This window comes from Elaeis guineensis, chromosome 10, assembly GCF_000442705.2.
Source record: "Elaeis guineensis isolate ETL-2024a chromosome 10, EG11, whole genome shotgun sequence".
NCBI classification, from domain to species: domain Eukaryota; kingdom Viridiplantae; phylum Streptophyta; class Magnoliopsida; order Arecales; family Arecaceae; genus Elaeis; species Elaeis guineensis.
In genome coordinates this window covers 24,131,821-24,154,876 of record NC_026002.2, presented here as the reverse complement: position 1 = coordinate 24,154,876, position 23,056 = coordinate 24,131,821, and the positions used below count along the sequence as shown (strand labels likewise).

Below are 23,056 nucleotides of genomic sequence, written 5' to 3'. Positions count from 1 at the left end.
TTATTATTATTTTTTGGCTAAGACTTGTACCATATAAGTTGATCGTATTATTTCACTTTAAGTACTCATTTAATTGAGTTCCACCCATCAATAGTGAGAGAAAATTAACATATCATTCCTTTTTATAGTAATAAGAAAACTCACATTTTGAATAGCCATTTTATTCCATTTAGCAAGTCTTTTTGGTTTTACTTTTAATTTTTTATGAAGTCTACATTATTTTTCCTTACTAATAGTTGTTAGCTTAGTTGGTTCGCGCATTCTTTTTGGTATGGAAGGTCTTGAATTCAAACTTGAGTAGAGCCATTTTTATTTCTAAGAAGAATCATTTTCTTTTGAATAAGTGTTAGTAATAGTCTATGTTTTTTAAATCAACATGAGATTAATAAAAATCAGTGTGTTAGATGAAGTATTGATGTTGTGCAATCACATATAGATGAAGTGGATCCAAGAAGCTTGAATTTGATACAATCATAATTTTTCTTCTTTTTATACTTTAACTATTCTATTTGGTTATCGTTTTAGCTAGCATTTGAAATTTCTATGACTGCCATTTTATGTATTGTTCATTTTAATTTTACTTTCTCTGGATTTACAATTTGATATTTTTACTTACTTTCTTAAATCCCATTTAAATTTAAAATTTTATATTACATATTAAAAAGTTATAACTGTTCATTTTTACTTATTTTAATATCCATGTACCAAACACTTGCCGTTTAACTTTCAACATTTGATTTTCTAAAATTCCCCTCTGCACTGTCTTTTGCTTATTTCTTATTATTATAGAAGATATACCAATATAGAACAGAAAAGGCGCTGAGGCCTGTCTCATATAGCCGACCTCGGAAGCAGTGAGCCTCACAGTACGCATGCACCCCGCCCCCCCCCCCCCAACAGAAGAAAAAGGATTCGTCTTAAAATAAAAAAATTTTCAACTTTTCCGAATTAGAATTCTCAAATTCAAAACTATTTTATATCAAAATTAATTATCTAAAATTAGAGAAGCCTATGTTTTAAATTAGCAAATAAACTTTCAATTATTAATTCTCTTCAACAAAAAAGGCCCATGGATAAAATTGTAGCCTTCTTGCATGTCTAGCATTTATCTTTTATATTTTTCCTATTTTCCTAATCTTTTGGGCCAAGATTTCATAGAGAATATTCGCCCTCTATTTTTCCTGCCATTTGGAACTCTTACAACTCCAACCATGGATATTTTTTGAGTAATTCTTCTACTCTAACAATGGATATTTTTTGAGTAATTTATTTTTTAACTATATCTACACTTTAAATATATTTTCTATCTAATCAAAAAAAAGAAAAAAATTTCTTAACTTGCTTGACTCAAACATCTTGAAAGATTTAGAAAAAGATAGAAAGATGGTAAAAAAAAATGTTTAGATTCTCTTTTCTTTCATTGATCACCATAAACTAAGATATATAGTCTTCATTTATAATAGTGAGATCCACCATTATATAATTCGGATTGGATTTCTTTCTTAATTCAAGCAAGACCAATTTGTCTAAAATGGATATGACTAGCAAAGATAATAATGAGAAAAATTAAAATCCTATAGGATATAGATTTAATTAGACTTCTACATCGACTTTGTTTTCTATTACTTCCTTTAATTTTTTTTTGGATTAGGAAGTACAATCAGTCAATTTTTTTTTAAAAAAAATATTTAATTTGATTGATTTATTTTGAAGTCCAAATGATAGAATTTAGACTTGATTGTTAGTTATGCCATATTTTTTTAGATAAGATTATCTCAATTGGACGTTGTATATATGGGAAAATTATGATTCTCAAAAATTTGACAAGTGATTCAACCTCTTGATTTGATAGATTTCACTCATATTCCTATCCTAATAGCCAAGATGATCCGTATTGAATCTGATAATTATCCTAGATCATTCTTTCTTATATAATTATGAACATCTATTATGTGCTCTTTTTGCATAATCATGATCATATACAAATATAATTTCCATATTTTCTCATATGTGCATCTCATCTGTTCTTTTTTCAATCCTAGCCATCCGTCAAATGCTCCAATCCAACAATTAGCTTGAGCTGCAAATTGGTTGGGTTGACCAATAGTCCAATCCAATTAAACTTAGTTCCATCTTTTTTTGAGCATTTAAAGGTTCAGTCAAAGTCAAAAAAAATAGACCCATTTTAAAATATGGTAGAATTTGGGCTTTGCAGCTTCCAATCTAATTTGACCTGACTAGATTTTTAAGTCACTTCAATCTAAATTTGGTCAACTTAAAACATGCATGTCTTAACCCAAAGCCAACCTGTTCAACTTAAGAAACTAAATTCTATATAAATACGTTCAATGTTTTCCTAAAGCATTTTTCTCCATTTACAGAATTAACGAACTCTCGCCTAAACTCCATCTCCATTCACCTTGACAATCTCATCTCCTTTAACATTCTCTAATTTACTTATTTTTAGATATCATTATTTATTTTATAATGGATGCCTATTTATAAGATTCTCAAGTTTATTAATTATCTCTTTTTAAAATTTTAGCTTAAATTTGCATAATAAATAATATTTATTATCTTCCGTCGCATGACAGAACAAAAATCATATGGGGTAGGCATTATAGGCCATCATATGGGGTGGGTTTATTTTCATATCATGTTTCCTTTTTTTCCGCATCTTAAAGAGATTATAAAAATCAAATAGAGATTAGATTTCTCCTACTAGTGGAGTCCCTTGGTTCTATAACTGAAATAATAAAAAATATATATATACTAATAGAGATCCTTGATCGTCCATATCTTCTTTCTTCCTCATCAAGTCTCTCCAACCACTATCTTTCTCATTAAGTCATTTTTTTCATCCATGAGGTCTTCCTTCTAAGTCTCTTTCTTCTTTTTCAAATTTCATGCATTATTTTTTTTATCCATGAGGTCTTCCTCGAATCTCTTTGTTCTCTTCCATATCCTTTTTCTTTTTTAAGATCTTCGCATCTAAAAGTTCATAAAAACTGTATATCATTTTATCTGGAGGTATATATTAGAACATCGGATGAATAGTTTACTAGACCTGTATTAACTGACCATATACTATATACTAGTGGATACTAAGTTCGGTAAATTATGTATCAATTTATTTATAGATGTGTATTATATCATCACTGGATGTGTATTAAAAAAGTTTATAGTATGTATCAGTAAGTTTTCTAGTGTGTATCATTTGCTTATGTACTATGTATTGATGAGTATTATATTATGAGAACTATACATTACTTTATCTAGAACTGTGTATTAGGACGTCGGATGAATATTTTATTAGGTGTGTATCAACTAGTCATATATTATGTACTAGTGAATACTAAGTTCGGTAAACTATGTATCAATTTAGTTGTAGGTATGTATTGCATCATTGCTTGGTGTGTATCAAAAAACTTACAGTATATATCACTTGACTATATATTTAATGTGTATCATAGGTCATATAGTATATATCGTTAAAAAGTATATCCTGAAAATGAGGAAGAATGAGAATGCCTTGATCACAGGATTAATAACTTCATTAATTTAAAAAGTCTTTTATTTTTAGACTTATTCTTTAAGATTGATACTAAGAAAAATATGGCAAACTATGAAGCCCACACTATATGATATTTTACGGTGCCAGCTCCATATGATTTTTGTTTCACATGATAAGTATTTCCGTTTAAATGAGACTTTATGTTTAAGTTAGAATATTTAGATAAGTATTTCCGTTTAAATGAGACTTTATGTTTAAGTTAGAATATTTAAAAAAAATTTACTGAGTTTATTTTGGTCACCAAGAATTATGGTTTTAGGTATAATAGAAATGCTAAATGTTTGGCTCAAACTCAGATCCAATCCAACCTAGTCCCATTGTTCACATGACGTTTTGTGTTGGTTCCAATATCATGCTTCACCCTAAGTCCTAACCTATCTTAAATAGTCTTTCGATGCTTTTTTTTTTTTTTTAAGGGCTCAAATTGACCTAATCAAGATGGTCAGCAAAAAGATTTGGTTCGGATCCAAAAATCATGATCCAAGCACTAAATACTTGCTTGAACGGTACCATCCTTCGCCACTTGGGCAAGCTGGTGGGATTTGGTTCTGGTTGGCATCCATGGAAAGGATAGGTGGAGGATCCAAGGTGGGGCTTAATTTTAGAAATTATTAACTTTTCTTGGACAGATATTCTTTTATACCTATTTAAAAATAAATAGTTGATATCCGCAACAGTGGTCTCCTCCAGTCTGTGCTTCCACCAAAAAGCTCTGTTCTTTTCGCACATTGGCTTTGGCCCATCAGTGTTGCTCTTTAAAAACCCCCTTCTCCTTCCTCCTCTCTTCTCCCTTCTTCCCAGCACCTCCCCTCCGAGGAGCTGGCCCTCTCCACCGATCTCCAACACTGCGATCCCTTTTCCCATCCACCGAGCCGGCAGAGTCCCCCAAAGCCTCCGAAATCCCTCTGCGAACCCCGACGAGACCGGTCTTTGGAGCCCAGCACCGGCCATCGCTTTAGTGGTCATACCTCCATTGCGTCCGATTTCTCGGTGAGCCTTTCTCTTACTCCTCTTCCTCCTCTTTCCTTCCAGCAACCCCTTAAAAATGACTTTTTTAGAGGGCAATACCCTCGTTATAGACGAGGGAGCTCTATTTTTCCGATCATTTTCGTTTCTTGGATGGTTTTGGGTTTCTTAGTTTTGGGGTTTTGGAGACGAAAATAGGCGGGTTGCAGTTTGATCGCTGCTTTTTGTTTCTTCTGGGTATACTGTTGCTGGAACGTATCAAAATGCTGCCTTTGGGGTTGGAATTATTTGGTTTTCGGATTTTTGAACAGATTTATCTGGTTTTCCTATTCTAGTTGCAATTTATACGGGAAAACTGGGGGGAAAAAGGTTATCGTAGTGTTTTTTACTCGTTTTCTCATTTCTAGCTTGCGTTTAAATATGAAAATGGTGGAAAGGGGAGATCTTTTTGTAGTTTAGATGGATGTTCCCCTCTCTTTTTCTTTTTTCAGCGGGTTACTTAACTCATCATGAAGCACCAATTCGCGATTCTGATTGTTCTTTCCTGTTGCTCTGGATTCGAGCGTTCTCAAGGCCGACCATACATTTGGGATTTTTCAGTCTTTTGTTTAACCGATTGCAGAAAAGATTTTTAGCTGGGACTCTTCTTTTAATTTGAGCTAGCTTTCTGATTAAGTTGCGTGCAAGTTGATTTGACTTGAAGGTTGTGGACATAGAAACATTGAAGAGAGGGGGTGACACAGACTTGGCCTTTTTCTATTCAGACTATTTCATTTTTGGCTATAATGTTTGAGTCTTTCCCTTTTACTCCATGGTTTGGCAAAAGAAATTTATTGAATGCTTTTCCCATATCCCTCTGTGTTGCGCATATTTTAGTACCTTTGTAGTAGCTAGAGAAAGATATTTCTCTAGCTTTCAAGTTGTACTCTGACGTATGTTTCAGATACTCTTGTTTTCTTTTTCGATGAATAATTGAAGCTAGCACTTTTGTCATTGGTAGCCTTGTTCTCTTTTACTTCATTCTGAGATCTTGCTTGGCCTATGTGCACTGCCATTTCTTCCATACGGTATGCTCTATCTTCCATTTTTCTTCTTTTGTTCGTGAATTGGATAAGCATTTATTGATCATCTTCCTTTTGAATGGAAAGTGGAGGCCCTAAGTGATATTCATCTCTACCCACCTCACATGTTTGTTTTTCAGATGAGTCTTTAGACTGTGACCCAGTTCTCATATGTCATCCATAATGTACGTGATAGTAAGTACCTTTTCTTCGTAGTTTGTTTGCATCTAATTTTCTTTGCATGCAGATGCTGGACTTATTATTGTTTTATTTGGAAGACACTTAAAACTAATATCACCATGTTTTTTACCTGAAAAATTCATTACAGCGCCACTTCTTCTGTGGAAGGGATATTTCCAACAAACTTGTTATATGGGGTTATTGCCTTTTTCTGAGACTATATCTTCCTCATTTTCAACATTTTTAACAATGAGATCCTTTTGGATTCTTCTTGGTCACTAAAATTGTTTTTAGAAAAATTGATGGGATTTGAGTTCCAGGTTTTCAGGTTTTGCTTTATTGGACCCATTACCTGAGCATATCTAAGAGTTCTGGAATTAGCTTAATGTGGGATAGTATGTAAATCGCCATGAGGCCTTTAGACACACAAGGGCATCACTCAGGATCATCACAAACAGAGGAATCTGCCCTGGATATGGAAAGCAATATATGCAACCACCCTTACCTTCCTTCTTGTTGTCCATCTCCTCTCCAACCAATTGCATCAGGTGGTCAGCACTCTGAAAGCAGTGCTGCATACTTTTCTTGGCCTAATTCTACCTTAATGCATGGTGCTGCTGAAGGCCGGGCAAATTACTTTGGAAACCTTCAGAAAGGAGTACTGCCAGGACATCTTGGCAGACTGCCAGATGGTCAACAAGCCACGACATTGCTTGACTTGATGACTATAAGAGCATTCCACAGCAAGATCTTGCGTCGTTATAGTCTGGGTACAGCAGTTGGCTTTCGAATCAGGAAAGGGACATTGACTGACATACCAGCAATTCTTGTTTTTGTTGCACGAAAAGTTCACAGGAAATGGCTCAACCACAACCAGTGTCTGCCATCTGCCCTTGAGGTACATGATGCTATGTAGTTTTCTAATTTTGTATCATTTAATATAGGAAGTACTTTGATATGTTATTTTACTACTGTGATGCCCTCTTGATCAAATTGGTTTTGATAATATACCTTTATGGTTTCAGAGATTTGTTTTTCCTGTTTATTGAAAAATTCACTATATTCTTTTTTTTGATAAATAGGGACCAGGTGGTGTATGGTGTGATGTAGATGTGGTGGAATTCTCTTATTATGGTGCACCGGCACCAACTCCTAAGGAACAACTGTACAATGAGCTTGTGGATGGCTTACGTGGAAGTGATCCATGCATAGGTTCAGGTTCTCAGGTATTTCCTCACTTTTATCTACATTACTATATTTATGCTGTGTTATTCTGATAAGATCTGTGATGCATCCTGGTGGTATGATTCATTAGTTTGAATTGATATGTCTGCAAGCATGTGCAATATCAATGGAGAACTAAAGATTGCTTTACATATATTATTAGAGTTCCTTATGGTGGTTTGGTTAGATGTTCTGATAAGCATCAAACATTCTATTACCTTTTGAGAATTTTCCACTATTCTCAAATCAATTTTTTCATATCTTCATCTTATGATCCTGTCATCTTTGTGGTTGCATTCTGACTCTGTTACAATCTTGTTTCTAGATTGCCATGTCCATTGGTTGTATATTTATAGCACATGGAAGTCATTTAGCTATCTAGAAAAAAAGATTCATGTAGGTGACTGAAAGCACTATTGGTTGCACGATGGTGTTAGTCCTAAAGTAGACTACTGCTTACTATATGAATTGCTCCACTAGTCCTTTTGGTCTTCATATTGCTGTATGCTTGGCCATTTTTAGCACACCTGCTGTTGCATCATATGCATATAATCAGCTGTTACATTCATCAACAGTTTTGTTGAACTCTATGCTACTTCATCGTATGCATATCACGTCTCTTGTTTGGTTTAGTTAATATTATATCCCTTCCTAGCTTCATGAAAAATTGCTGGGAATTTTGTATATACTAATCTTCATGAAAAATTGCTGGGAATTTTGTATATATTAATCTTCATTTCCATACTCAAGTTTGTATCCTTTTTGCTGGTGCTTGTCTTATATCTACACTGGCCAATGGAGCCAGTTCCAGTGGTTTGTGTGTTGGCTACTGTTGGAAAGTTTGGTGGATATCTATAGAAACAGAAGGTTTTCAAAGTTCCTTTTGAGGCTCATCTTGTACGGTTGAGATTTGAAAACAGTAGACTTTATCATGGCATCTGTTGCAGTTGGTGCTCATAGTTTGTTATTGAGTGTTGTTCTCATTTGCTTGGCTTGATGTAGCTCTCCTTGTGCTACTTTTCTTGATTTTATAGACATTTCATAGAGCTTTCCAAGCTTGGTTACAAGCAAATTCATCAGCCAGAATTAGCAAGTTCTAATTGGAGAGTTACTTCTGCACTAAAATAATTCTATTTAATAGTAGTTTCCACTATTGCTCATCTTTGATGGGCGTGTTTCTTCTCATTCAGGGCTTATTGTTAGCTTCTTGAACGTGTCTATTGCCTAATCAAATGATTCCTGTACTTGTTGGCCTTTGTCATGCCTTAAGTGTTTACTTCAGCACTCATGGATCATTCTCTTATCCATGTCTTCCACTTTTGGTATAATCCACACTAACCTAGATTCTTGACCAAGGTGCATTGCATCTTGTGGATTTTAATCCATTTATCTTGTGGATTTCATGGCATAATTTTTTTTTATGTGATGCACAGTGAAGTTGGCAATCCCATAGTACAGAGAGCGAGCTGGAGAGAGGGAGAATTGAAGAGAGGAAGAGAGAGAGGGTGGGGAGGCCAGTGGTAGCTGTCGAAGGGCCGTGGAGGCCCTTGGATGATCAGAGGAGTGGGGAAGGGGAAGAACTGAGAGAGGAAAAGAGAGGGAGAGGGTGGGGAGGCTGGTGGTGGCCGTCGGAGGGCTGTGGAGGTCCTTGAATGGCTGGATCTCCCTCCTTTCCTTCATATGGATCGAAACAGGGACGAGCGCCCTTGCTTCAATTTGCAAAAGTGTGGGGAGGAAGATCCAGTCATCTGCGGCCCTCTGACAGCCACTGCCAGCCTCCCCGCCCTTTCTTTCTCGTTCCCTCCCTCTCTCTCTCTCTCTCTCTCTATTTTCCTCTCTGGAGGAGGGCGGAGCTCTGGAGGCCTCAGCGGTCCTCCGGTGGCCTCCTTTGCCTTTCCCTCTCTTTTTCTCTCTTTTCCTTTCTTTCCTTCTCCCTCTCCCTATCCTCGTCGGTGTTTTGTTTTCAATGTTGTAACCATCTTAGCTGGCGTCGGATGGTTCGGCATGCCCTGAATCGGGCGATTTTGTTCCATTCACCTTGCTTTCAACTGTTTGTTTGTATTAGTATTCCTAATTTATAAATTATTTTATTGATATTTAAAAAGTATAATAACTGATAGATATTTTAAATTTATCAATTTTTTATATATTATATAAGTACTAATTTGTAATATTTTTATAATATAACAATGTTATGATATTATAATATGCTTATTAGAATATAATAATGATGATGATAATTTATTTTTGTTATAATATAGTATATTATAATATTATATTATATTGTTTTAGGATCGTTGAACAGATACCAGGATCTATACCAGTTGGCGACTAGTTTGATACGATTGGACGTGCTGGTTTCAAATCGGCATGTCAATTTTTTTTGTTTTGTTTTTTCAATCCTTTTTGGTTTTTAAGATCTCTAATCAATCTTTTTTGGTTCTTGAATGATTTTAAGTTCAAATAGATGTTTGTTGATATTATTTGATGTTTCTATCATTTCGATACATCCTTCATTGCACGTGATATGGACATGAATCTGGCATGATGGTTAAAAAAAAAAGCCTTGCAAGTTACAAGGACTAGCCTAAGGGCAGTCTTACAAGGACTAGGTATTATTGAAACCTAATATGCTCAAATAAATTAATAAGATATAAAACATAAAATGATCCAATCAATTGCATATATTTAAAGTATGCATACTGAGATCTAGAATCTCGTTGAGTGTCGATGTTTCTCATAAATGTTTGGTTCATTTGCATAATCCTTTTTCTTGTCATTTAATAGTATAAGTCACGATACCATTAACAAACCCACCTCCACCATTGTTAGCTTCAACCTTCCCAGACTTGGAATCCACGTAGTGCACCTCTTCTATCATTGAATCCTTGTTGGACGGACAAGGAGTCCCGATAGCATCCGTAAAGTAATGAGCAGAATCAAAGTTGCACTCATAACAGCTATAATACCTGTCAGCTGCTGAGGACTCTAGGAGAAGCATAGGGTGAGAGTTTGATGGCAACAATACTGTATGGTCGAGGAGTAAGTTCTTATCATGGGTGGTCTGCAGGTAGGTATTGTCCAATCTCCCTATGCTCTGGTAGATGTTAGCAATGGAACTTACCACGCGTTCCTTGGTCCGGAGTTTTATGATGGTACCTACCGGCATATCCAAAAGCCCGAAGAGGAAATCCGCCACCTTTTTGCTAGCTTCAACAAAAAGGTTTTTTTGGTAGGACTTCTCTATAAGAAGCTTCAAGCTCATTTCGTGGCCACGTTTGGGTTCTCTTGGGGAATGGCCTGTGCTCTAGAGAAAGCCTCATGCTTTATTTGTGTAAAGGTAGCCTCTAGTACAAAGGACCGTCCATAAATTTCTACTTTTTCGTTTTGACTAACATTTTTCACACAGAATTTCAATTTCGCTCCATCCAAAAGATAGGGGTAATAATCACACATGCGACGTGGATCTGAGTCTGACATGTAAGGACAGCCTTATGCTAGCCTAGGGAAGGTGATAGATCCAAGTCATAGATGGTGGCTCCTGGTGGAATCTCTCTAGAGGACTTCTTCCTATTGCCATACCTAGTGAAATCTCTCTAGAGGACTTTTTCTCTAGAGGAAGGGAGGTGAGGGAGAGGGGGGAGGAGCTTACATATCTTGAATCCAGTGTTTTCCTTCGTTTTTCGGCTGTTTTTCCCTTCCGAGGGGCGGGGGTGGAGATTTTGAGGGAATTAGCTCATTTTTGCTTGAGAAGGCTTTGGAGTGAGCCTTCTTAAGCTTCTTCCCATCACTCAAATAATTGAGTGATGGGCTGAACCACTCCGAATTGGGCTGAACTGCCCAGTACCTATCCAAACCACTCGGTTTGGCTGGTTCGGAGCGGTTTGGATGGGTTTTTGAAAAAGGGCTGAACCAATCCAGTCCCGCATCAATTTGATTCAGTATAGGGTGAACTGGACGGTTCGGCATACTGTGATATTGTTATTATATTGTACTATCAAAAACTATTATTATAAAGTATTGTGAACTCATATATTATCCTAAATTATATTTAAAAAATTTCATTAGCTGGACTTGAACCCGAGTCTTTTGTCTAAAAAATAGCTTCTTGACGTATCTCAAGTAGAGCTTTCTGTATAAAGCCCCAAATTGGAGTTTTTCCTTAGTAGATCTTTTCAACCTTTTCAGCTCCAAAATTTAGACCAAACATCTCAAAATCATCAAAAGAGCTTCCGGCTCTTCAAGGAGCATTTTTTGGCTCTCCAAAAGCAATGCCAAAGAAGGTTATAATCCATTTAAAAAGTTGTGTCAGCAATAACTTGCCCATGTCAATAAGCAAATGGCTACTAGAATAAGTGTGGGCACTTCAACTTTTAAGAAGGCAGTGCATGGACACAACACATTTGAGAAAAGGGAGGAGGCATATGCTTGCCTCCTTGGTCAAATGAGATTCTTTTCACTCAATCCCATTCTACCCTTGTAAGATCAAATGTGGTCTGAATAAACCTGTCTCTACTAACATCAGATCCTAGCAAAAAGTGTATGGCATATTGAATCTTCCTCATAAATTTGGTAGCCTAGCTGAGTTTGTAGTTGTTACTTGACGAGTAAATAAATCTCCATTTTCTTATAATTTCGGCTCTGAAACCAGTTTGAGTGGGATATGGCAATGTACATGCCTAGACTTGACCCTGCATGAAACTTGCACCCCTGGTTCCAAAGCTGCATCCAGTCAAAGCCCTTTGATGAATCCAATGACCTTAATTTATTTTTGGCAGCATCGATCTACTTCATTTCTAGCTTGTGAACTGATATGTTGGCCTTATAATCGAACAATTTTACATAGTCATCACATTATTATCTACATTGCCACTTAACTTCATGAGCAGCACCACTCTTGAATTCGAATTCGCTGGATCACCACATGCAACGTCAATGATTTGCAACTGCTCTTTTCAAGGTTTTAAGTATTGGTTTCAGTAATGTTATTGGTAACCAACTGGTATCTTGTCGGTTTGGGAGGCATACTAGGTGCTGGTTTCCTTGCTATAGCATGATACATGTAGTACTGCTAAGAAATAGAACATTTGGGTCGGGTCGGGTCGGGATGGGTACGAGGTTTTTACTTGCGGGGCGAGTACAGGTATGAGCGGCCGACTTGATCCATACCCGACCTGTTACCATCTCTACTCTTGGTAAGTGCCTGATATTGCTGCAAATGGATAAGCATGATTTTCGAAGCATCTGGACCATTGTTTTAAGCAGGGTTCACCGTATCAGGCCAAACCGGCCGGTACGGGGCGTATCGAATCGGATTGGCTGGTTTTTTCAAAAAACTACTTCGAATCGCACCGAACCGTTCGGTTCGGTTCGTCTTGAACCGAACCATACCGACTCCCCATGTGAAAAAAAGGGGAGGAGTTGGGTTTGGGCTGTCTTTTAGTGACAGCCCAGGTGGGTTGTTTCTCTGAGAAGCTCGAGAGCTTTCAGAGAACTCCCGAGGCTCTCAGACTCAATGAGACCGTCGAGACGTCGAAGAAATAAGAAAAAAAAATTCCGTCAAATTGTAGCACTGGTTCGAAGAGACGCTGATTTTTGATCGAAAGTAAGGTAATGTGTTCTTCTTTTAGTAAATATTTTATTTTTTATGTTTTTGTTAAAAAAAGATAAGAATGAGGAAGTATGAAAATAAGAGGAAATCATGTCAAAATTTTATGATTTTGGTATGATTTAATTATATGTGATAGATCTTTGGAAGATCTACATGATGACACTAAAATCGTTAATTTTTATTAATTATATATTTTTTAAATATTTATATATATTTATTCATAAAAAATTATTAAAAAAATAAATTTAAAGATATAAAAAATCAGAGTTTTAGAATCATGTTTAGAATGATTCAAGTTACTTAAATCTAACCTCGATTTTTTTTGAAATATTTGAAATTAAAAAATATTTTTATAATTATTTAAATAATAAAAAAATATTATCAAATAAAAAAATATGTAAAAATAGTGTTATATTTTAGTTAATACAAAAATATTATTTGAAGCATATAACATATTTTTTTTGAATTTATTAGTTTTAAAATTATTATTGAATTTTTTTGAATTTATATATAATTTTTTTAATAATCATTAAACTACTGTGTTTTGTTATACTTGCAGATATTTGTAAGAAAAAAAATTTAGAGCATGACGTTCATTGACTTTAATTAATTATATATTTTTAATATATATTTATTCATAAAAATATTATTAAAAAAATAAATTAAAAAATAAAAAATTAAAGTTTTTTTTGAAATTAAGAATGATGTTTAGAATGATTCAAGCAATTGAAATATTTGAATCTAAGCTCGGATTTTTTTTAAATTTTTGAAATTAAAAATATTTTTGTAATTATTTAAATAATAAAAAATATTATCAAATAAAAAATATGTAAAATTAGTGTTATATTATAGTTAATTCAAAAATATTATTTGAAACATATAACATATTTTTTTGAATTTATGAATTTTTATTTTATATATAATATTTTTTAATAATTATTAAACTGTTGTATTTTGTTATACTTGCAGCAATAAGTAAGAACAAAGATTCAGAGTGTAACATTAGTTGGGATCATGGCGAGATGTTCTTGATTTGGCATCATTGGAGATGCAAATGGTACAATATAGAGTTCAAGGAAGGAGGGGTGATTAGGTTGAAGCAACACATGACTGGTGGTTATCCTGATGTGTCCATATGTCGAAAATATTCGTAAGAGGTCTGACAGTTGATGAAAAAGTATTTTGCTGATTCGAAAGCAGCGAAGGAAAGGACAAAGCAGAAAAAGACAGAAGTGGACTGTCGAGCTGCAGAGCCACCTTCTTATCACTTTAGAGAGTCAGAGGAGGCTTTCGCTCCAGATGATGAGGCACAGATTGAGGTTGTCATTTAGGTGAGCTTGGCTGATCAGTACCGATAGGAAGAGATGGCTCGGTATAGAGAGTGATTTGGACCATCATGCTATGAATCGGGGTCTGGATCAGCGATCAGTGGGAGAGAATTTGATTTCAGGAGGACTACATTAGTCAGAGAGCCTGATGGTAGGGGGAGCAGACACAGCATATCATTTTTGTTGGGAGCTTTTGACAATAAGAGGTCCTCCAGAGATATTCAAGCAGGAGCCACCATCTATGATTTGGATCAGCATGCTTTGCCCAGTAAGGATTCAAAGCAACAGAGGATTGATACTATGGTGAAAAAGATAAGAAGGATATGTGGCGAGCTATTGGATATGGTTTCATTTCAGTCATATTCCAGCAAATACAGCAATCAATTTTTACTATCGATTTGTCATTTCAGCTATAGAGGCTGTTGGTCAGGGTGTAGATCCGTCAGGACCTAAGGACATCTATTATCAGCTTCTTGACAGTAACAAGGAGGATCTGCAGAGATGGATTACTTCTTACAAGAATAAATGACCTACATACGGACTGACAGTGATGTGTGATGGTTGGACCGGTCCTACTAGACAGCATCATTAATTTTTTGACGTACTGTGATGGAAAAATATTTTTTCACATATCAATTGATGCTTCAGATAAGATGCACGATGCCACATATCCTTAGTCTGATGAAGGAGGTGATTGATTCAGTGGGTGAGCAGTATGTCGTGCAGGTCATCACAGATAATAGACCACAATATAAGACTATCGGAGAGTTGCTGATGGAGCAGCAACCGTAGATATACTGGACCCCATGTGCTGCACATTGCATTGATCTTATATTGATGGATATTGAGAAGATTCGTAGGGTGCAACAGGTAACGGAGATTGCCCAGACTATTACTAGATTCATCTACAATCACACATGAGTTCTTTCATTGATGCGGACGTATACTGGAGGGAGATCTTAAGATCGAATATTACACGATTTGCTATCAATTACATAGCACTTGATAGTCTTCTTCAGAAGAAAGTAGTCTTACGTCAGATGTTTGTCAGTGCTGAGTGGCAGGAGAGTAGATATGCAAGGGCCGGCATTGATGGAAGTCATGTGGAGAACTTGATGACGAGTCAGTTATTCTGGCAGCGGACTGAGAAGGTAGTGAAGGCTATTAAGCTATTATATGAGGTGCTTTGCACTGTGGACAGTGAATGATACCCTCAAATGGGCTTCTTATATTACATGATGGAGAGGGTAAAGAAACAGATCAGTGAGAATGATCCGAAGCATGCTCAAGAATTCATTAACATCATTGAGCATCATTGGGACTATCAGATGGGTAGAGATTTGCATCTAGTCGGTAAGCATGGATTCAAAAATATTTTAAAATATTTTTTTTTATATTTGTAAAAGTGTACTTAATCAATTGTGAAATGTATCTGCAGCTTATTATTTGAATCCGAGATTTCAGTATACCATTTCTGAGATAGATATGGATAATGAGCTTCTTGCTGCTCTTCGTAATGTGATATATAAGACGGTGTTCGATCAAAAAATCGCATCGTTGTATCTGCAAGAGGTATACTAGTTTAAAACAGATGTGATTATTCAACTGAATTCTATCTGTACTCAACGATATATTTATAAATTTAATAAATATATTTTTTAAAAGATAAAATAGTTTAGAGAGGGATTAGATAGCTTTGAAGTCCCATCAGCTGTCGTAAGCAAAAAGCAGATGAATCTAGATAAATTACATATCAATAATGAGTAGTATAGATATGTAATTTTGCTTAATAATATCATAAAATTTGATATGTAATTTTGTTTTTACAGCTGAATGGTGGATTCATTTTGGAATGTCTGCAGAATATTTGAGAGGTGTAGCTGTCTGTATTTTTCGCAGACGGTCTCTGCTAGTGGCTGTGAGTGCAATTGGTCGACTTTCGTCCTTATTCACAGCAAACAGAGAAATCATTTGACACAAAAATGTCTCAATAATCTTGTATATATTCACTATAAGCTGAGGTTGAGGCTAAAATGCATTCAGGAGGAAGTACAACTGAAGTACACTGATTCGACACTAGATGATTATGCTGACGAGGATGACGATCCGATCATCGGATGGCTTGCAGATCAGCAGCAGGAGTTAGAGCTTGATGAACGGAGGTCCTCTCCACGACCAGCCAGTGTGGTAGCTAGGGAGATCAGGGTGGATCCAGGGCAATGGGCAGAAAGAAATATTCCACATAAGGTTTCAGCTGATCAGCCACAGCCTAAGGGGACAGAGGACTCATTCACCATATGACTTGATGTCCGATACATCTTCACAGATATTCGAGTGACAGATGTTTAGACGAGGTCGACAGTCAGCAAGAAGACATTCATCCTCTCAATCACATGAAACTCAGTCACAGAGGAGCACAAAGGGAAAAAAGAAAAGATAATTGCACGTGTGCCACTCTCGAGAGTACAGAAGTAATCTGGTTTAGATTCGGAGATCAGAGAGAGTGATGATGATACTGGTAGTAGTCATGGATTTGATGATCAGGAAGGAACTGGAGGATAAGATATCACTGTTTATGAGATACAACCGCAGGGTGATATTCAATTCACCAGTGAGTTTCAGTTTACACATGCCATACAAGATAGGGACCATGGTGGACGAGTTGGTAGAGACTGTGAGGAGCCGATTTCATATAAACGATGGGCTCCTAGAGGTCGTCCAGCATACGATGCAGCTGCAGACGATCTTGCATGTGGAGTAAGATCCATGGATGTATCTGGATCATCCTCGCATTATGGATCCTATTATCCGCAGCCACCTTATGATCCATATGGATATGGTGCATTCGAGATATCGTCTTCTAGTGGTTATTACCCTATGCAGCTTGGAGCATCTTACGGATCAGATTTTACTACCGACATATTCGGATGGACTCCTCCACAGCCATACCATCATCCTGAGGATACTTCTCAGAGTCAGAGTTTGAGTGAGAGATATGAAATGTCTTATAATTCAGAGAGGATGCCTTATGGGATGAATATTCAAGAGTATAGTGCATCTTGGTTAGAGAGTGGGACTGATGTTCTTCCAGATTATGCTAATGATCCAGATATCTACGAGCATTACAAACATTCGACAAAAAATTAGATGTAGAGCAGATCTTGAGGTTAGTATATCATTTTTTGTGCTTTGTACTTTAAAAATTTAGATACATTTTAATGTACATTTATATATATATATTTTTTTTTAATTTTAGGATGATATAGTTGTAAATAATGTAAATAAATATATATTTGAAATTTTGGATCAAGAGTTCCTGTACCGCTACCGAACTTAAAAATTGAATCCAAATATGTCAATAATATGCAATATAATATAATTTTGGGGTTGTATTTATGAATTAATAACTTGAACATTCAAAAAAAAAAGAAACAAAAAAAAAATTATACCGATACCGAACCGGTACGTCGAAGCATACCGTTTGTCGGTATGGTATGGTACGCCACCGGTATGGGGTCTGGTACCGGTACAGCGGACATTGGTTTTAAGTCTTGATATTAGACCTCATGTCTGGACCTTACTGGTGCGGGTTAGTATGGTGCAGTATGCCCCCTTACCGATGCATGATACATTGTTGGAGTTCGCAGAGCACCCTTACCATGTGTTGGTGCAGGGGTTTTCTGAGCCGCTGCATCATATTAGTGCAATACTGAGTCAGTATGGTACATCCACACTGGGTGGTATGGGTTGATACTTAAATCCTCAATCTAAACTAAGAATTCACCTTTATGTACTTTATGTGAAGGCATGGGTATAGGCGCTTCCTGATGGTGCACTCTGAGCGTTACCCACTATTGCTGTTGCTTTGCATTGTTTTTAGTTCATAATTTGGCCAGGATTCCTCCAAACAACATCGTTTATAGGAAAAAGTTTTCCCTAATTTTCTTTGCCATCAACAATCATGTCATTGACACTTCATGTATCATAGCAGATTTTCTTTTGATTAATAAAACTTTTCAGCTGCAAACAAGAGGACCTTCAAAGTTGTGATTGGCAACTAGGTTCTTAACTGCCTTGTAACTGCAGCCATGCAAAGGCCACAATGATTCCCCAAATGATTCAAGTCTATTGAACTGCCAAGAATGGATCCTGGACATTGTTCATGACTCATGAATAAAAAAATAAACACATTTTCTCTTTACACTAAAGTTGCCCCATGAAGAAGAGAATCCTCTGGTGCAAGTTCAATTAGTTGCATTTGATTAATAAATTATTTGCTGGTCATTATGTAACTTGTGTTTCTAATTATTGACATGCAGTCATTTCTTTTATTTTTGTTCTTGAATTCTTGGCCAAATGTCTATCTGAGGATGAAATATTGTTCCACTTTGTGTATAAAATAGCCATAGTAGTGTCAGTTGAATTGTTCGATGCAGTTGCAATCTCCACCATCAGGCATCTTCTGCTCATGTGTTAAGTTACTTTTGCTCTCCTTATATACTTATTTAATGTGACCTCTTCAGTTGTTATGACTCCACTGTCGTGGTCAGGTGGCAAGCCAAGAGACATATGGAACCCTAGGGGCCATCGTGAAAAGTCGCTCAGGAAACAAACTAGTTGGTTTCCTCACAAATCGGCATGTTGCTGTTGATTTGGATTACCCTAACCAGAAGATGTTTCATCCTTTGCCGCCCAACCTTGGGCCTGGAGTTTATCTGGGTGCTGTTGAAAGGGCAACATCCTTTATCACAGACGATGTTTGGTATGGGATCTATGCTGGAACAAACCCAGGTAACAGAATTCCAGATTATTTTTGTTATAATCTTATTATATGGATTTATTTATTCATAAATAAATAGGTCTTTTATGGGAGTTTTAGTCTAATATGAAACAAATATATCCCTAGAGCTTGCTAGAGCATAAACAAAAAATTTTAGTCTGATTCTGCTTGATGCTTGTTCATGTTCCTACCATTCTTGTTAAAAAACTGTACAGATGATTTTGACATCTAGATCATGCATTTCTTTTACCATGCGTATGCATTGATCTAGTAGATTTTCTTTACAGTGATGTAAAGACCATTCGATGCAAATGTGATCTTTAGACCAATTATTTAGAAAGTGAACTTAGTGGTGTTAACTTCAGCGGATGTTAACCATTAGCATTTAGGCTGGCATAACCAAGCACATTCTTTTGTAATAACTTCTGTCACTGAGTTTATGTGCTTGATTGTTCAATGGCATTCTAATTCCCAAACATACCTCTTACCTTCTGATGCACCTGCAGAGACTTTTGTGCGAGCTGATGGGGCATTTATCCCTTTTACTGATGACTTTGACATGTCCAATGTCACCACTTTAGTGAAGGGTGTGGGTGAGATTGGAGATGTTAAGATTATAGATTTGCAATCACCAATCAATAGCCTTATCGGGAGACAAGTGGTGAAGGTTGGAAGGAGTTCTGGTTTGACAACTGGAACTGTAATGGCTTATGCTCTGGAGTACAATGATGAGAAAGGAATATGCTTCTTCACTGATTTTCTTGTTGTGGGGGAGAACCAACAAACATTTGATCTGGAAGGTGATAGCGGGAGCCTCATTATTTTGACGGGCCAAGATGGTGAGAAGCCGCAGCCTATAGGAATTATATGGGGTGGGACAGCTAACCGTGGAAGGTTAAAACTTAAAAGTGGCCAGGGTCCAGAGAATTGGACAAGTGGGGTTGATCTGGGTCGCCTTCTTGATCTTTTGGAACTTGATCTTATTACAACCAGTGAAGGACTCCAAGGTTTCTAGCTTTCTATCTTTCTTCCAAGCTGTAAAAGATTTCATATTACATTGTGATGCTGTCCTTTATTTTTTTTTTCTCCTGTGAAATGTTTAATCTTTTTTTTTTTTTTAAATTTTGTGATGCAAGATGCACTGCAGGACCAAAGAATTGCTTTAGCTGCAGCAGTTAATTCTGCAGTTGGGGAGTCATCTCCTACCGTAGGCACCATTCCAAACGAAAAGGTTGATGAGATTTATGAACCTTTAGGTCTTAACATTCAACAGTTCCCTCATGAAGGTGCTTCTGGCTCAGCAATGAATCCACCATTTACACATGGTGAGTTTCCAGTGGATACAAGGGAGGCCGCAAATAATGTTGAAGAGCACCAATTCATTTCAAATTTCATCAGCATGTCCCCTATGCATCGCAACCAGGAGAACAATCCAGAACTGAAAAATCTCTCCGAACTAAGAAATTCTACTGATGAAGATCTTTCTGTTTCTCTACATTTGGGGGATCGAGAACCTAAAAGACCCCGTTCAGATCCAACATTGAGCTTAGATTTGCCAAAATGAAAGGATTTTTCAATCAAAAAATTCAATAGCTGCCCTATAGTTGGCAACAGTGTTGAGCAGGAATTTTTTACTACATGAAGATGCATCATTATGCAGGCATAGTTATGAATTTTGAAGGAGATTCTGCATGATCAGTTCAAGTAGGGTTTAACTCACTGGCTTACACAGAACTAATGAATGGCCTGCATTTGAGAACTAATTATTTTTCTTTGGTGATCATCATGTTTATAAGTTGTGAAATGGCACTGTGCTGAGTTTAAAAGTTGGATATTCAACCAGTCAGTGGTTTTGCATGCCCAAGTGATTTACAGATGCATTGGTCCTCGGTTATATGGAAGAAGTGTTTATGGTATATTATTGCCGCGCTCTGTTAGCTCAAGCTCCATTTTGTATTTAAGTTATTATTAGATGAATTTTTAGTTTGGTTCATGTTCTTTCTTCTAAAACATGAAATATCATTCAATATTATATTCTTATTTGCTCTATGGTCCAAAAATCTGTTTATATCCTTGGAAAATATCTAGAGAGTTTATCTAACATACATACTTAGGTTGGAAATCTAGATTTATATAAGGGTTTTCTCGACATATCACTTGTGTTACACCATAATTTGTACTTTGGAAATTCATCTCAGATTCAAATACCGTGGGCCCATAAAAAAAAAAAAGAACTCAGACAAGAATCGGTGATGTATCTTCCATTTTATCCTAGAAAAACAGAGAATGTGCTGTTCTTTCTTTGTATGATGAAATAACTTGCTTCTCAAATTCAGAAGAAATATTTAAAATTTCTTCATATTTAATTAGATACATAAATGACATGTTAATTCTAAGCACCAATGATTTTTGATTTAGAACAATAAAAATAATGATTTTCAGTTGCAAATGGTAACTTAGAAGTTCTGTAGATGGGTGAAAGTATAGGTGTCTGGGTTTCGCGTACTTTAAGATATAGAGCTAGCTTGTCTGGTTCAGGTAGATTAAGAGAATTTGGACAGAGCCAAATCAGCGTTCTCCTGCACTTACTGTTCATGGATGCAAGTATAGCAATATTCTTTGAACTTGCTGCAAGTTGTTTTCATGACTTCTCATCAGAAATTACACTGGCTTGCTCGTTCATTTCATAGTTCTCTCATCTGTTAAGGTATATGATTGTTTCCATGGCTTCTCATTGGCATCTACACCAGCTGGGTAGTCTCATTCACTATCTCCTTAATTTTTAGAGCCTGTGTTAGATGCTTGATAATTGAACTGGCTGGATTTGCCTAGACCCAAGGAAATGATTATTTTAAAAAAATGCAGAATAAAATTAAGGGTCATTCAGGAATGTATTTTACTGTAATGATCATAAAAACATGTTATAAAATTTTTTGGCATATTTGTGATTGGATTGTTGGAACATTTTTTCTTTGCACTGGAAAGGACTTATGTTACTGGTGTTGGTATAATACTCAAATGAATCTATAACCAACTGCAAATATAAATGATGAGATATAGTGCTAATAATAGACAACAATCTTAACCGATTCATAAACAATAAATGTGGAGTCCGCCATTTACGTGCCACGCTTGCTGTAAATAAAACTCATAATTTGAGGTGAATTGTGATAATGCTCATTGTCATCTTGACATTTATAAAGGTGTAATAGGGCCATATGATGATTATGAACATGGATGCATGGATGCCCTTGCCTTTGTGCCCTGGAGGTGTGCGTATGGTTGCTTGCTATTATCAAATGAGCTAGTGTGTTTCTTATGGATTTGAAGCATGTTGAGCGCCAACAAGATTTCCTTTAGAATGTGCTTTTGGCTTGTTCTTTGCAGGAAATGTGTTCCCATGAGTCACATTTAACTATTAGTCAATACCTCTCAGAAAAGAACATTTGATTTAGAGGTGTACTATTAATACATCCATCAAACAAATTGTAAAAGAGACAATCAGAACACTTACTGCATGGAGTTTTGAAGGGAGACGGAACTGACATTGTCAACTGCTATAAAGGACGTATATTACAGCGGTCATGACTAGTGTTGATTGTCATATGTGGAAGAATGAAACTGTCTGAGCATGTAAAAATGCATCTTGAACCTTATATGCTCTTACATCTATTATACACTTTTTCATGTCTGCAATAGTATTTCAGCATAGAAATCATCTAGAAGAAATGTTGTAGCTTCCTTTGTTACTCTTGTTTCAAGTGAAAGATTTAGATAAGTGGAACAACTTTGCAGATCAGGTTGAGTTGCATCGATGTTAATATTCTTCAAGTGTGCTGAGAAGTCTTCCATTTAAATTCTATGATTCAAGTGGAAGGAAATTTGGCGATTCTTATTTTGATGCTGCAAGGTATATTGTAGGATGAGGAGTCAGAGAGTAAGTTGGCCTTGTCAATGTCACTGCCAACTATTGGTGGTGTTATGGTCCCTGCAATTTCAAGCCATGAGAATAATCTAACTTGGTTTGTCATCATCAATAATGTGCGGTTGTGTGATTAATTGCCTCTACAATAAAAGGAATATAGTCTAGTTATATGTCAAGTATAGGTTGGAGGAAGACCAAAAGGAGGGAAAAGAATCAAGGTAGTGTATGTTGACTATCTAGGTGTCGATTCATGGAAAAACAATCTATTCTGTGTTCTTTAAATTCTTATATGGTTTGGATCTTTGAAAACTATCGGGAAAAAATTTTGTCAGAGAGACTTCGATGCTATGAAAAAAAAAATCAGAAAAAGAGTGGCTACAAGAAAGATGTGTTTGATGGTAGATGGA

The 23,056-nt window shown here is 36.1% G+C and overlaps 1 protein-coding gene across 7 annotated transcripts; it reads left to right on the top strand.

The window, feature by feature from the left end:
* The first annotated feature begins 4,258 nt into the window (after positions 1-4,258).
* Positions 4,259-20,773, top strand: LOC105059864 (protein NARROW LEAF 1). Of its 7 annotated transcripts, none has more exons than XM_010943340.4 (9): positions 4,259-4,564; positions 5,541-5,607; positions 5,742-5,786; positions 5,930-5,978; positions 6,102-6,679; positions 6,864-7,007; positions 18,495-18,735; positions 19,231-19,731; positions 19,861-20,773. In XM_010943340.4, the coding sequence occupies exons 5-9, from the start codon at positions 6,191-6,193 to the stop codon at positions 20,286-20,288; spliced, it is 1,803 nt and encodes a 600-aa protein (XP_010941642.1). In that variant the 5' UTR covers positions 4,259-4,564; positions 5,541-5,607; positions 5,742-5,786; positions 5,930-5,978; positions 6,102-6,190; the 3' UTR covers positions 20,289-20,773. The 7 variants fall into 7 exon arrangements, with proteins under 7 accessions (XP_010941642.1, XP_010941638.1, XP_010941641.1 ...); XM_010943336.4 differs by having other exon boundaries at positions 5,742-5,796; XM_010943339.4 differs by lacking the exon at positions 5,930-5,978.
* The last annotated feature ends 2,283 nt before the right edge of the window (positions 20,774-23,056 follow it).